This window comes from Tamandua tetradactyla, chromosome 22 (genome assembly GCF_023851605.1).
Source record: "Tamandua tetradactyla isolate mTamTet1 chromosome 22, mTamTet1.pri, whole genome shotgun sequence".
NCBI lineage: Eukaryota > Metazoa > Chordata > Mammalia > Pilosa > Myrmecophagidae > Tamandua > Tamandua tetradactyla.
Window position 1 is genome coordinate 14,985,696 of NC_135348.1, and position 15,774 is coordinate 15,001,469.

Sequence of the window (15,774 nt, forward strand, 5' to 3'; positions counted from 1 at the left end):
TACTCTTGTCTTTCTGGTTAGTAATGCTTTCATTTGTTTTTGGTGGCAAAACTGCAAAAATTAAATGTATATTCTTTTGGTTTAAACAGATAAAATATATGATTATAAAATGCATTTATGTTTGAACCGTGTTTATGAGGTCTTGACTCAGTATAATTTTTAAATTGATGTTTCAAATATGAATAGTAGAATTTGGAAACAATAAAATGTTTAATAACTGAGTCATCAGCCAGAAAGGATGATGCTTCTATATTTTATGTAAATTTTTAGTCTAGAAATAGACTAAAAATTACTATTCCTGCTTATGGCTTCATTTTTATTTTCACCACTATTTTGATGAACATAATTTAATATGTTCGTCATAATTTAATAACATTAAATATGTTATTAAACATATTTAATAACATATTTCTGTTATTTAATTTAATAACATATTTCTGATTCTGTATTTTGTAGGTGCTGAAAGGACATGATGATCATGTGATCACATGCTTACAGTTTTGTGGTAACCGAATAGTTAGTGGTTCTGATGACAACACTTTGAAAGTTTGGTCAGCAGTCACAGGCAAAGTAAGCTATTTCTTTTAATCTTCACAAAATCACCTTCTGTGTATATCTTTGCAAGGATAGACCAGTGAGAGAAAGCAAGGGTTCATTTTTTACCTTAGCTTATTTTGATAGTTTTTTTCTGTATTTATGAAAGTCACCCTGGATGAAGTTACTCATGAGGATAATGATGATATTATGATAAGTTTATGATTTTAAGATTTTACAGATGTGCTGTATCATCTTCTTGGTTTAGTTTGTCCCATCTTTTAATTATTAACCATCAGGGTTTATATGTCATTACTCTTTTAACTTTTCCAAAAAGATGATTGAGAGATATTTGGTTTTCCTGGTAAATTGCTTTGTTGATAAGCTTCCTAAAATTTGGAAGTTAAATAAATCATGTTAGAGTTATCTCAACCCCCTGTGTGATGGAGGTTAAACAGACTTAGGTATTTAAATGAGAGTTTGGAAAAAAAAAATAGTCGAAGCTATCAACTTGACTGTTTTCAATATTTTACCTTATTTGTTCTTTAGTGATTACTTGTCTTTGTCTAATGAAGAATATTTCTATGAATTAAATAATTGGCCACCTAAAATATAATAGAAGAGAATGTGAAAACAAATATGTATCTTTTTAAAAAGTCTTTTAGCGTTGTAACTTCTTGGACCAAAATCTTCTAAATATTCCAAAAGATGTTAAAATTTTTAAAAGCAGCTTCATTTTTCCATGATGTAATATTAGTTTTGGATTGGCTTCAGGGTTTTGATGTCTGTCTTTACTTGTCTAGAAGTAGTTAGGCTGGCACCAAACCACTGCCTTGGGGTAGATTCAGAGGAAGTGTGGTATGTAACCACACCCAACACTGTTGTCGTTCTTTCATTCATTATTCCCATGGAAAAAAACAAGTTGCAGTTTTAGTAGTCTTTCATTCAAGAAGCGAGGCTGGAGCTATCATACTTTAGTGAGAAATGTTTGCTTTTTACATACTTGTTCCTCAGATATGTCTGCATGTGTAAGTATGTAATGCTACTGAATAAACAAAGCAATAAACAGTGATGGGATCATGTTATATCGATGTGCCAAGCAGTCCAATTGAGTAAATAACTTTACTATAGATTTTAATGAGCTATTAAAATGTAATTTAATTTACTTTCCTTCTTACCCAAAAGTAATTGTCTGAAGTATTTTTTCAGTGTCTGAGAACATTAGTGGGACACACAGGTGGAGTTTGGTCATCACAGATGAGAGATAATATTATCATTAGTGGATCTACAGATCGGACTCTTAAAGTGTGGAATGCAGAGACTGGAGAATGCATACACACCTTATATGGGCATACTTCTACTGTACGTTGTATGCATCTCCATGAAAAAAGGTAAGAGAAGATCCCATCATAGTTGAGACTTCTTCCTCTGCTGCTTGTAAATTTGGGGCCTCTCTGTGTAGAGTCCAGCTTGTATAAGATTTACTGTGTTTAATAGGGAGAAAGTGATAATGTTATCTTAAATAACATTAAGATGTTATTGTTATAATAGACTTTAGATGTTTCTATATTAGAAAAGTAGGAGGATATTAATTTAAAATGGGAAGTTTTCTTTCAGTTTTCTTCCTCATTGGATAATATGGTCCACTCTTTCCTTAAAATGCTCTACTTCCTAATTTTTAATGATGCCTTAACTTTATTGTTCAACATCTTTGATGGCTCATCATCGTCAAACAAAATATAAATATATATACACACACATATATATATTCATATTTTTGTGAGAGGGACAAATTCAGTCATTCAGGCTTGAAGCCTCTGAGTCTTTCTATACCTACCCTCCTACTACCACTACATTACAGCCCTGACTCTTGACTTATTGACATAGCTTTTAAACTTGATGCTCTAACCTTTTTACACAACAGAGAAACCTCCCTATAATCATGACCATGACGCTCTCCTGTTCCGTACCCTTTGGAAACCTTCTGTTGTCTACCAAATTAAGTTTTGGTAGAAACTCAATCGAGTTTTCAAAATGGTTTTAGCCAAACTGGATTGCTTGCCTTTTTATCCAGTGTTTTTGCTATTGCTTCTATCTCTTTCTGTACAGCCCTCCTATTAATTTCTTTTCTTTCTCTCAACACATCTTCATGGTATACCCCTTAAGCAAAAGTAACTTCTGCTTCATTTGAACACACACACACACACACACACACACACAGCTCCTTAAGGGTAGGGACTGTTTTAGTTGCTCATGTTTTTAATCTTTACAACTCCAAACCCAGTATACTTTCAAAAATGCTCTCTTTATGTTAGAGTCCTTTCAGTGCCTCTGCCATAGTCTTGTCTTTATTGTGGTCAATAGCATCTTCTTTATTAAGAGACATTAAGCAAATTTCACAATAGATTTGCAAATGTGAAGTACCTTTCTGGTTGTAATTTGAGACTACTTTGAACAGTGTACTCTAGTATTAAAATTGGATGGATGCTATCAAGAGACCTTACATTCCAGTTTTCATTAACTTCTGATGTAAATCTCTTTATGCTTCGGTTACTTAGTCTTACAAATGTGGAAATTATGGCCTTTCTTTATCTCTTAAAAATGACATAAGGATACCCAACTTATCAGTTCTGCCTTGTAATCCAAAGATGATTACAGCATTTGTATTGTTCTGTTCTTCAGAAGAGTATAACTTTAATAATGATGGCCTATACTTTTAAGGGATTTCTGTTGCCTCTATGTGTGGTTTTACAAATCTGTATATCTTAAAGTTCCCATATTTATATTCCATATAAATATTGAATATTTATAATCATAATCATAATATGAATAGGCAGCCTTTGAGGACATATTTCAAACCATTTTCAAGTGGTTAATTTTACCAGAATGTATGGTATAAAGCAGATCTTTAGCTATTTAAATTCCAAATTCTCATTTGTGTTATTGAATAACCTTTATTGAATATTTTACCTAATCTAAAGGGGAATATGTGTTTGTAACTGAAATTTTAAAAAATGACAGAAAGCAAAAAGAAGAAAATTTATTCAAAATGCTACCATCCAGAATTTTCCCATTAGCATTTTCTATATATGCCCACATTAGCATTTTATTTCTGAACTCAAGATCTCATGGTATATCTTTAGAGCCTGCTTAAAAAAAAAAATACAGTAGAGTTGTTTTCAAACTCGGTTCCACAGAACCTCAAGGTACTACTGAATCCCTTACATATAGGGGAACCAAACAGGGAGGATTCTAAGCCTCCAAACCTCCCATTCCAGTAGAGTAACTCCAATTTTATGTGTTTATATATATCAAGAGTTTTCACAGGGTTTCTTTTGAAAACAGATGTTCCTCCTTAAGAAAAGGAAAAAAATGTTTGAAACCACTGACTTCATATATCATATTTTCTCAAGCTATTGAGAATTCTAATGCATTTTTTTCTGTTTCTCCATCTGCAGAGTTGTTAGCGGTTCTCGAGATGCCACTCTTAGGGTTTGGGATATTGAGACAGGCCAGTGTTTACATGTTTTGATGGGTCATGTAGCAGCAGTCCGCTGTGTTCAATATGATGGCAGGAGAGTTGTTAGTGGAGCGTATGATTTTATGGTGAAGGTGTGGGATCCAGAGACTGAGACTTGTCTACACACGTTGCAGGGGCATACTAATAGAGTCTATTCATTACAGGTAAGAAATTGTATCTGTTCTATCCTTTAAATGCTCTGCTATTGAATCATTAGATTGTTTTACTCAGATAATCACTGTCAAATTGCTGATCCAATACAGTCCAAAAAAGACGAAACAGATTATGTTTATATGTACTTTAAAATTGGCATGAATAAAGCATAAATTTCAAAATTATTTTTAAAATATTTTTTATGTAATGTTTCAGTTTTTCTGTGATCCACTTTCCCTCTAAAATACAAATATTTGTCTTGGAACCTGAGTTTTTGGGACCCTAAATTTTGCTGTATTAATTAATGGTTAAATATCTCATAGGAGAATAACCTGGATTTTAATGAACTCCTTAGCGGGGGATTAATTTGGCCAAAAGCTGCCCCTTTGGCATGATAGCTGAAGGTTGATGGACCATGTAATTGTGATTCCATCCCCATCCAAAATGGAATTGGAGTCCTTTTGCATAAAGCTGCTCTACCATCTGAGGGCCATTGATCTGTAGTCATAAAGAAGTAAATTTGACTAATTTTTTGTTTTCATTTGAACCTGATATTCTCAAATAGGTTGTCATAGTTTGAGATAAATAACTAGATTAAAAACAAGTTTAGAAAATGGGTCTCGTTTTTGTTTCTGAAAAGCAATATTTTCAATTAAAAAATATTCCTTTTTCTTATATAGTGATCAGCAAATTAGTACATAAATCCAGTACTGACAATTCTGTTTGTAGAGTATATATTACTTAATAGATGGAAAACTGTCCATGTCATGGCTATTGATGTATAATAAAAGGGTTCATTAAATTAGAAAAGGTGAAGATTTTGGAGGAGAGGGAATTGGCCACAATTGTTCTTATGGTTTGTCCTAGACTTGGAATCTTAATGAATACAATATTCTCATTTAAATAAACCATTAGGTTGAGAAGAGAGGTAGCAACATTAGCATATATATCTTCTGGGAGTTGATAGATATTTATTAATTTTTTATATAGCTGAAAAGCTGGAGAATAGATGCTATGTACATGCTTTTTTAAGTTGTTTCTGCAGCTAGTTTAAAGCCACTGGGCATGAAAAATAAGCATTTCTGATAAAAGTTTATGAATATATGCACCATAGGGTTGTATTACTACATTGTCACTTTATCTCAGGACCTCTTTTTGTTCCTGGCATTACCTGTTTCCCATACCCCACTACCATTAGGCTTAAGGCATTAGTTGATATCAGGAATATTCATACTTTTGTCTAAATGAACTGTGTCTGTTGTAGTTTGATGGTGTCCATGTGGTGAGTGGATCTCTTGATACATCAATCCGAGTTTGGGATGTGGAAACAGGGAATTGCATTCACACGTTAACAGGGCATCAGTCATTAACAAGCGGGATGGAACTCAAAGATAATATTCTTGTCTCTGGGAATGCAGATTCTACAGTTAAAATCTGGGATATCAAAACAGGACAGTGTTTACAGACATTGCAAGGTAAGTATTGCCTACCCACCTTTAATTATGTTTATTGAAAATGATATCATTATTCAAAAGAGAAATGAAAAGCTTAGTGTCACTAAAAGAGTTAGCTAATACACAATTCTTATTTAAGTTTATGAGCATTTCCACTCTGCCTCAAGAAAGTTTTTAAATTATGTTTTTAATATAAAATTGTTTAATCACTTTCTGCATTCACAAGTTAACCTAACCTTAAAGAACAATGTCAGAAAGATCTTGACTATATCACTGACCAACTTATTCATCTTATTTTTTGTGTGATCATCTTCTTATGAATTTGTTGTCCCAATTTTAAATTAAAGAGCTACCTTATTGAAGGGAGGGGTGGTGGAGAAGCATCTCTAATCTGATAGAAATTGGTTTGGTTTCAGTTTAGTACCTTGAACTAAATTGTTCAACTGGCGTGGGAAGGAATACTAGTATCCATTAAAATAGATAAAGAACTCACATAAAATCACTGTTATTTGAGGTACAACATAGCCCTTGGATAGTGTTTTTTCATAAGGGCTAATCTGGTGGGCAGCATTGCAGCATTTTACTCATACACATTGACCCTTTCTCAGAGTTTTGGGAAATGTCTATTCTGCTTCTGCCTTTGACTGGTTAGTTCAAAGTGATAGGGTAGTAGATCTTTTATGCTCATTTGTCCATCAGCAGATTACATGAAGCTGTACTATCCACATCAGCACCAAGAAAAGCTCTCATTTACACAGCCAGAAAATAAAATGTGTGCCTGGTAGCTCCAAGCCCCCTAGAAGACAGAACTCTAGAAAGTTAATGTTTCAGTTACAAATAGCTACCAGATTTTCTTACATACAGGCTGATCCTAAAATATTCAGAACAAGGTTTCTAGCATATGCATCCAACATGTTAAATATTGCATTCCTAATGTAGAAGTCTATAAATTACATTGTTACATTATGTAACACATATGAATTCTAACCAGTAATTAAATTCCTTTGGTTTTGCCTAGGTCCCAACAAGCATCAGAGTGCTGTGACCTGTTTACAGTTCAACAAGAACTTTGTAATTACCAGCTCAGATGATGGAACTGTAAAACTATGGGACTTGAAAACGGGTGAATTTATTCGAAACCTAGTCACATTGGAGAGTGGGGGGAGTGGGGGAGTTGTGTGGCGGATCAGAGCCTCAAACACAAAGCTTGTATGTGCAGTTGGGAGTCGGAATGGGACTGAAGAAACCAAGCTGCTGGTGCTGGACTTTGATGTGGACATGAAGTGAAAAGCAGAAAAGATGAATTTGTCCAAATGTGTAGACGATATACTCCCTGCCCTTCCCCCTGCAAAAAACAAAAAACAAAAAAAAGAAAAAAGAAAAGAAAAAAAAAATCCCTTGTTCTCAGTGGTGCAGGATGTTGGCTTGGGGCAACAGATCGAAAAGACCTACAGACTAAGAAGGAAAAGAGGAAGAGATGATAAACCGTAACTGACAAGAGAGGCATCTGCTGTCTCATCATATAAAAGGCTTCACTTTTGACTGGGGCAGCTTTGCAAAATGAGACTTTCAAAATCAAACCAGGTGCAATTATTTATTTTCTTCTCCAGTGGTCATTGGGCAGTGTTAATGCTGAAAGATGGTTACAGATTCTGCTAGCCTGTTCTTTTACCACTGAGATCTAGAAAGGAGCTGCAATAACATCAAAACAAATACTGGTTGACTTTCTAATTAGAGAGCATCTGCAACAAAAAGTCATTTTTCTGGAGTGGAAAAGCTAAAAAAAAAATTACTGTGAATTGTTTTTTGTACAGTTATCATGAAAAGCTTTTTCTTTTTTTCTTTTTTTTTTTTTGCCAACCATTGCCAATGTCAATCAATCACAGTATTAGCCTCTGTTAATCTATTTACTGTTGCTTCCATGTATACTCTTCAATGCATATGTTGCTCAAAGATGGCAAGTTGTCCTGGGTTCAGTGAGACCTGAGATGGATTTAATTCTTGATGCTGGTGCTAGAAGTAGGTCTTCAAATATGGGATTGTTGTCCCACCCCTGTACTGTACTCCCAGTGGCCAAACTTATTTATGCTGCTAAATGAAAGAAAGAAAAAAACAAATTATTTTTTTTTATTTTTTTTCTGCTGTGACGTTTTAGTCCCAGACTGAATTCCAAATTTGCTCTAGTTTGGTTACAGAAAAAAGACTTTTTGCCACTGAAACTTGAACCGTCTGTGCCTCTAAGAGGCTGAGAATGGGAGAGTTTCAGATAATAAAGAGTGAAGTTTGCCTGCAAGTAAAGAATTGAGAGTGTGTGCAAAGCTTATTTTCTTTTATCTGGGCAAAAATTAAAACACATTCCTTGGAACAGAGCTATTAATGCCTGTTCTGTGGAGAAACTTTTCTTTTTGAGGGCTGTGGTGAATGGAATGAACATACATAATAAAACTGACAAAATATTTTTTAGAAATATAAAACACAAAATTAAAATAAAGTTGCTGGTCAGTCTTAGTGTTCTACAGTATTTGGGAAAACAACTGTTACAGTTTTATTGCTGTGAGTAACTGACAAAGCAGAAACTATTCAGTTTTTGTAGTAAAGGCATCACATGCAAACAAACGAAATGAATGAAAAAGTCAAATGATTTGCCTCATTCTCCAAGAGCCACAACTCAAGCTGAACTGTGAAAGTGGTTTAACACTGTATCCTAGGAGATCTTTTTTTTCCTCCTCCTGTTTATTTTTTGTTTGTTTTATTTATAGTCTGATTTAAAACAATCAGATTCAAGTTGGTTAATTTTAGTTATGTAACAACCTGACATGATGGAGGAAAACAGCCTTTAAAGGGATTGTGTCTATGGTTTGATTCACTTAGAAATTTTATTTTCTTATAACTTAAGTGCAATAAAATGTGTTTTTTCATGTTAGTATGCCTGTTTCTTCCATTGAGGTAATAATACTTCATTATAAATATTTAGCGTCTCCCTAATATTTAAAATAGCAAAATCTTGGTTTGTTTGCATTCCATGTAGTGTGACACATGTAGTGTGACACAGAAATCAATATTACCAAGCCTGTTTTACATAGCTAAAGTAAGGATAATATGCTACGAAATGCAAATTTATTTATCTCCTCAAACTATAAAGGAAGGCACTCCACTGAGCTTATCTCTGTTGAGGTGTATGAATAGGAAATCTGTTCCCAAGATTTCAAAGAGTCCCAATACTTATGACAATTACAACTGGAGTTCCTATAAAAGGTTCATTTAAAAAATTTTGACCACATACTGAATGATTGCCAGGCACTTTATGCATTATCACTTAAGTTCCCACCATCCACTAAAGTAAGTACTGTTATCTCCAGTTAAAAGATGAGAGGAAAACTGAGGCTCAGACTAGAAAATTTGTCAAAATCTGATAGCTAGCACAGAGACAAGATTCAAGCCCATGTTTTCAAAGATCTTTAAGGGCTGTCCTTTAAGAAGAAAGAAATCTAAAATTCTGACAGCAAGATTTTGGAAAAAAAAGTATGGGTAACTTATTTTATAGCACTTTCATACTCTTCTTTCTGTAGCTTTGTTCAATAAACTTTAACATTTTATAATTTAAGTGAATAATGAAGTTCAGTTATTGAAATTACATAAGCCTGAATATATTTAGTACCTCAGTTAGCAGGCCATATATATCCAATAATCTCAAATATCCAGGCTGTAGGTAAAAATGGACTCCACTTAGAGAATACATTTCTCACAATTAAAATATATGTGTCCTTTACTGACTGAGCAGCAGTTTTGGCCCCCACCCAACCACCAGTCTACCAAATCAGAACATCTGGGAGTGGGACCCAAGAGTCTGCATTTTAAACTAGCTCACCAGGTGAGTTATGGACACTAAAGTTTGATAACTACTGCCTTAGGTACTGTTCCAGTAAGTTTGGTTTTTCAGTTTATTAGTCTATAGCAAATTTTGGGCTTAAAAACAGCAGGAAGACGTGACAGGATCAAGGAAGAGACAAAATCTACATGGCTGAACACAAGGTAAAAATTATGTTAGCCTATAAAGAGCAAGAGTGAACAGCACTGCCTGTTTTAGAGTAAACTGAGGAAGAGTTCAGAGCCTTTATGCCTGTTCAAACTAATGACTGAATTTCTGAGAATACTATTCAGTAGTCTTGAAACTGCTTGATTTTTTTTATAGTACCAAATAAATGAGGCTCAACTATAATGCAATTGAAGGAAAATAGAAACTTCCAAACTGAAAGGTTAACATCACCTTATAAAATAGAATAAGTACATAGATTTTTAGAGAGGCCTGAATTTAAATCCCAGTTCTGATATTGTCTAGTCCTGGGGCCTTCAGCAGGTTACTTGACCTAGGCCCCAAGTTTCCTCATTTTCTAAGATAGAAATGATGCTCATAAGGTTATTGTTAGGTTTAATGAGATGTTACAAGGCACATAGCACAGTGCCTGGTACTTAGAGCTCAATAAATGGTAGCTACTTAAGAAAACAAGATAATTGTAACTTTCTATATTTGAGAATAGTTCCATGTGTTGTGACTTATTCAGGTATGTGATAAAAGTAGTGTTTATATAGCAATTTCCATTTTTTAAAGTGGAATCACAGAATCTCATTTGACTTTTACAGAAACCTCATGAAATAGGCTGACATTGAGCACCTAACTGATTTTGTACGTTTAGGTGCTCATTAGATACTATTATATGAGTAAATGAATGAGTGATCTATTATAATGCATCTGTTCCTGAAAGAGAAAATGGTAACCTTGTCTAAAGGAATTCAAGTATTATTATAGAAAGATCACCGACAGAGCCTTGCTTTGTGGCTTCTGTAATGAAAAATTCACCACCTTACATAACCATAAATTTAGAAATCTTCCTACTAGAAGGAAGGTGGTCCCCACATCTAGATATTACAAGTTCCCCCCGAACAAACATTGTCTGAAACTAAAGCTAAAATTGGAGCACAACGGTAACCCATAAAAGCTTGTAGCAGGTGCTCAGTAAATAATTACTGAATTGAGCAAAGGGAGTTGACTATCTCATCATTATATATTGGAATTGTTTACAATTTTGACACTTAGAAACCTCCTTACTGAGATTCAATTAGCACAGCTATTTCATTAATTTGAAATAGCCTGTGCCTACCCAATGGTTAAGTAAATGTTTCAATCTACCTATTTGTTTAATTTCAAAAAGTAATTGACATTTAATTATTCATATTAACTTTTTAGGCCATTTTCTTTATCCTTTCTGAGCTAGTCTTAAAGTCTTTTATTTCTCAGAATTGATCAGCAGCTACAGGGGAAAAAATTAAAAAGACCTCAGCACTTCTCTCTTCCCTGAAGTGAAATGGGGGAATTAAGGGCAACTTCCCCATATGCAGGCTGTGCCTTATTTTTTTTTTTAATTTTCATTTTTATTGAGAAATATCCATATATGTACAGTCCGGCCATATTATTATAATCAATGGCTCACAATATCATCACATAGTTGTGTATTCTTCAACATGATCATTTTTAGAACATTTGCATCACTCCAGAAAAAAAGTTAAAAAAGAAATAAAAGAACTCGTATCCCAAATCCCTATCCTTCCCTCTCATTGACCCACAGTATTTCAATCTGAATATTCAATTTTTACCCTCTATCTCCCTCTATTGTTTATTTTTTTATCCTCTTTTTTTTTTTAACTCATCTGTCCATACCTTGGATAAAAGGACTATCATTCACAAGGTTTTCCCAATCACACAGTCACACTGCAAAAACTATACACAGTCTTCAAAAATCAAGGCTACTGGAACACAGCTCAACAATTTCGGGTAATTCCCTCTAGTCACTCCACTACACCATAAGCTAAAAAGGGATATCTATGTAAAGCATAAGAATAACCTCCAGGATAACTTCCTGACTCTGAAAAGTATCAGTCACTGAGACTTTATTTTGTCTCATTTCTCTCTTCTCCCCTTTGGTCAAGAAGCCTTTCTCAATCCCATGATGTTGGGTCCCAGCTCATCTCCCAGAGTCAGGTCCCACGTTGCCAGGGAGATTTACACCCCTGTGAGCCATGTCCCACCTAGGGAGAGGGCAGTTACTTCAACTGCCAAGTTGGCTTAAAGAGGCCACATCTGAGCAACAGGAGAGGCTCTCTGGGGGTGACTCTAAGTGAGCCTGGCTTTTATGTACACTTTTTCCTGATATATTCACTGCACATTGTGAAACAAAGGCAGTGAGATGGAGGAGAGACATGACCTCAGAGAAGCCTGCACAACTCTGTCCCCTTTCCTGCAAATACTTCCATTTCATTATAACACCAGAAATAAGCAGCTTTATATCTTTGTTAATAGGAATAGATTCACATAAATTATTTTACTAATTCTTCCCCTTTGAGAAAAGAGAAGTTTTCTTTGAATTATTTCTCCTCAATCAACTGTTCTCCTCATACACAGCTTTTTTTCATTTTCCTTCCATTAGTCATTTCCCAAACCCCATAAAAATCAGGATTATGATCTATACTCCATCTGATACATTGGCCAATAAAGAGGCCAACCTTGTCATTCTATATAGCAATTCTAGCAGAGCCATGTGTAATTCTGCTAATAGTAAAAGTGTTGCTGATGAATGAAGTTGAATAAATCCTGTTTTTTTCTTTTAAATATCTCTTGCCCTACTGCAGTTGGAAGACAGATTTGCCTTACTGGAAGTGAAGATAAATTATGCATGTATGTGTATATGTATTGTCAATCAAAAAACATTTTTTCATTTAAGCTTTTATCCTCTTTGTCCACACAAAAAAAGGAACATGACCAAAGACTTCCTAATAGTCTCTTCCATTGAAGAGCAATGCCCTCAGTGTCGAGATGGATGCATACAGGGTTTACACAATGTTCCTGAAGTTCTACCTTAAACAGTCATAAAGTAATTTGAAAAGTGGATGCACCATTTTTTATTCTGCCTATTTTCTACTGCTCAAGAAATAAATTTTAAGTTAGATCCACAGTGACTGTACCCAGCTCCCTTTCAGGGAAGGCTTAGTCATTTATGGAATAATAACCACGGGGAGGTCTGGCATTGTTTACTAGCCAACATGTCTGGCCATTCAGTTAAAGCTGGTGGTACCCAAATGAGTAATCTTGACAACCTTGCCCGTCTGCCACCTTTTTCTAGGTGAAGGAGACCAAAATTATCAAAAGGTAATTTCAAAAGTTCTTCAGAAAAAGGAAAAACCCAAAAGCTGAAATTAGAATGCGCTTCTCTCCAAAGTGTAAAATTAAGAATAAATTCTAGATCCAGTTCCTAGGAACTCGTGAGAAAAACTTGGTGACTTTCCAATTTGCTATTGGTATAAAACTAGCAGAGTTTCTATTTCAAATCCGATTCTCTCCAGGATTCTTAAGGAACCACTGAGTGGACATTTTGATCTTTCATTCTTTCCTTTGGAAAAACCTGTGGTGACAAAACCTATAAAGGCTATTTATCTTTGGGTTTTATTTTGCTTCAAGAATCATGCTCTACAAAGAAAAATTATTTTGAAGTCACTCTTGCAAATAAAAGATCAAAATATATTTCCAGTTTACCATTTTGTCAGAAGGTTCATAGATACAAGAAACATCAAACCACAGCTCACCAGAAAGGATAGGTTACTTGCAGAACTTTTAAACTTTTATTAATAAGGCTCATTAACCTTCACCAAATCCTTACTAAACGTTCAAGACAAAAATATAGTCCCCCGCTACCATGAGCCTTTCAATTTAAAGATATGCTCTACTCCTGAAAAGAGAGTTTGAATAGCTTAAATAAAACCAGCAAGGATACAATATGGTATGGAGGTTAAGAATAAAGATTACATGCCTTTTTGGTAAGGAATGACTCCAAGTTCGGGGAACTTGAGGGACCTCCTTAGGAAAAACAAACAAAAACAAAATTAGATACAAAAATGAATATTTAGAGTGCGAAAGATTACAACAAATTACTGAAGCCTTGGAAATGCAGGGTCCTTTCTTCTGAAACTGCTTAATAGAAATGCTTCTGATCACAGCTTGGCCTCTCTTACCCATGTAGAACACTCCACAACTCCCAGCAACTTTCAGCTCCCACAGGATCTATACAAATGAGGGACCCTGAAGCTTAGCTTCATTGGTTTCAAGTTAATTTCACTCTGCCTCTCTACTTCAATTCCCTCATCTATAAGTGGAGTTACTATGAGACTACATGAGAGAATGTAAGTATTCATTAAAGAGTTGTAGTTATTACCAGCAATAAAGTATTATAGCTTGCTGCCATTGTGCATCTATTATGTGTCTGGCTTGGTTCTAAGCGTTTTTTTTAATTGGGTCAACTTTTATCGAATTGTTTTGGCATGGGGATGGAAGGCACAGGTTGGTCAACCTGGGCTCCTAGGGTAACATCAGCCATTTGAAAATCATATGGACAGCTCAGACAGTTATTTGCACACCAGTGTTCATAGTAACATAATTTACAATAGTCACAATCCAAATGTCCATCAGATGAATGGACAAACAAAATGTGATATATACATACAACAGAACACCATTCAGCCTTTAAAAGGAATGAAGTTCCTATACATGACACTACATAGATGAACCTTGAAGACAACCTGCTGAGTGAAATAACTCAGACACAATAAAACAGACTTCACTTGATTCCACCTACATGAATTAGCTGGACTCGGCAAATTCACAGAGACAGAATGTAAGGTACATTTCACCAGGGACAGAGTGGGGGGAGGGAGATGGGGAATTAATGTACAATGGGTACAGGGTTTCTTTTTGGAGTGATGGGAAAACTCTGGTAATGGATGGTGGTTAGGGCAGCACAACATCGTGAACGTGATTAATCCCACCCAATGATATACTTGGGTGTGGTTGAAATGGGGAAGTTTAAGTCGTAATATACGTCTTCAAAATTTTTTAAAAAGAGTGACTAAAGAGACAATGGCAATTACATGCAATACATGACCCTGGACAGGATCTAATAAAGGAGGTGAAAAAGCTCAAAAGAACAATACTGAGATAGATGAAAAAAATTGGAATATAGTATATAAGCTTTATATCAGTGTGAAACTTCCTGAACTTGATAATTATACTCAGAGGGTTAAATAACTGGGTATCCTTGTTCTTAGCAAATGTACATGGAAGTATTAAGTGTTCAAGGGGCACAATATATACAACCTATTCTCAAATGTTTAGAAAACAGGTAGACAGAGGTAGGTGGATAGATGATAGATAGATAGATAGATAGATAGATAGATAGATAGATAGATAGATAGATAGATAGATAGATAGAGATAGATAGACAGGCGGATGGAGGTAGGTAGGTAGAGAGGTTGAATAGATAGATGGATGAAATAATATGGCAAATGTGGCAAAATGTTAAAAGTTGGTGGATCTGGGTATTTGGATGAGGGGATAAGTTGAAGTTCTCTATGGGTTTTGTACTATTTTTGTAATTTTCCTGTAAGTATGAAATGATCTCAAAATTAAAAGTTAAAAAGAAAAACACCACAAACCCACAAGGACAGAGATAGGGAAAGCATGCTTCCCTTGGAAGATTCTGGGTGTGCTCACCAGCAGAAGGAAGAGAGGATGGGATGACGAACAACACGACTGTGACTATGACACTGATTTTGGGAAGATCTTCCCTTCTCCAGGTCTCAGTCTTCTCACGTGAAAAACTGGGTGTTATGTCCCATTTTGTTATAGTTGCAAAAATGGACAAGTTAATAGTACAAACACAAAAAAATGTGCTGTCATCAATTGTAACAAATATTCTACACCAGTGTAAGTCGACAACAATAGGGTGGCTTATGGGAGGCCTGTATTTTTTGCATGATTGTTCTGCAAACCTATAACCTCTCCAATAAAGAAAAAAAAGGAGAGGAGAGGGGGGTTGTTATCCAGACCTGATTCTGCTCTTAGGACATTCTTGCAGCCTAGTTTCTTTTCATATTCTTGGGAAGATGTTTCAGACGAAAGCAACTCCCAGATCTTTCTATGTTACCGCCATGCTCACTACTCCTTTCCCCATTTCTACTTCCAGTAGAGACTCTGTGGTACAGAAAGGGAACAGGGAGGGAGAAAAGAGA

At 35.1% G+C, this 15,774-nt stretch overlaps 1 protein-coding gene across 7 annotated transcripts in view; it reads left to right on the top strand.

The window, feature by feature from the left end:
• FBXW7 (F-box and WD repeat domain containing 7) overlaps positions 1-8,584 on the top strand; it is a 234,666-nt gene extending 226,082 nt beyond the window's left edge. For 6 of the 7 annotated variants that reach the window (XM_077139781.1, XM_077139779.1, XM_077139782.1 and 3 more), the window contains 5 exons: positions 457-570; positions 1,744-1,925; positions 3,993-4,218; positions 5,472-5,682; positions 6,680-8,584. In XM_077139781.1, coding sequence (XP_076995896.1) covers positions 457-570; positions 1,744-1,925; positions 3,993-4,218; positions 5,472-5,682; positions 6,680-6,948 — 1,002 coding nt within the window. In that variant the 3' untranslated portion in view covers positions 6,949-8,584. The remainder of the gene's footprint in view (positions 1-456; positions 571-1,743; positions 1,926-3,992; positions 4,219-5,471; positions 5,683-6,679) is intronic. The other variant, XM_077139785.1, reaches the window with a different exon arrangement.
• The last annotated feature ends 7,190 nt before the right edge of the window (positions 8,585-15,774 follow it).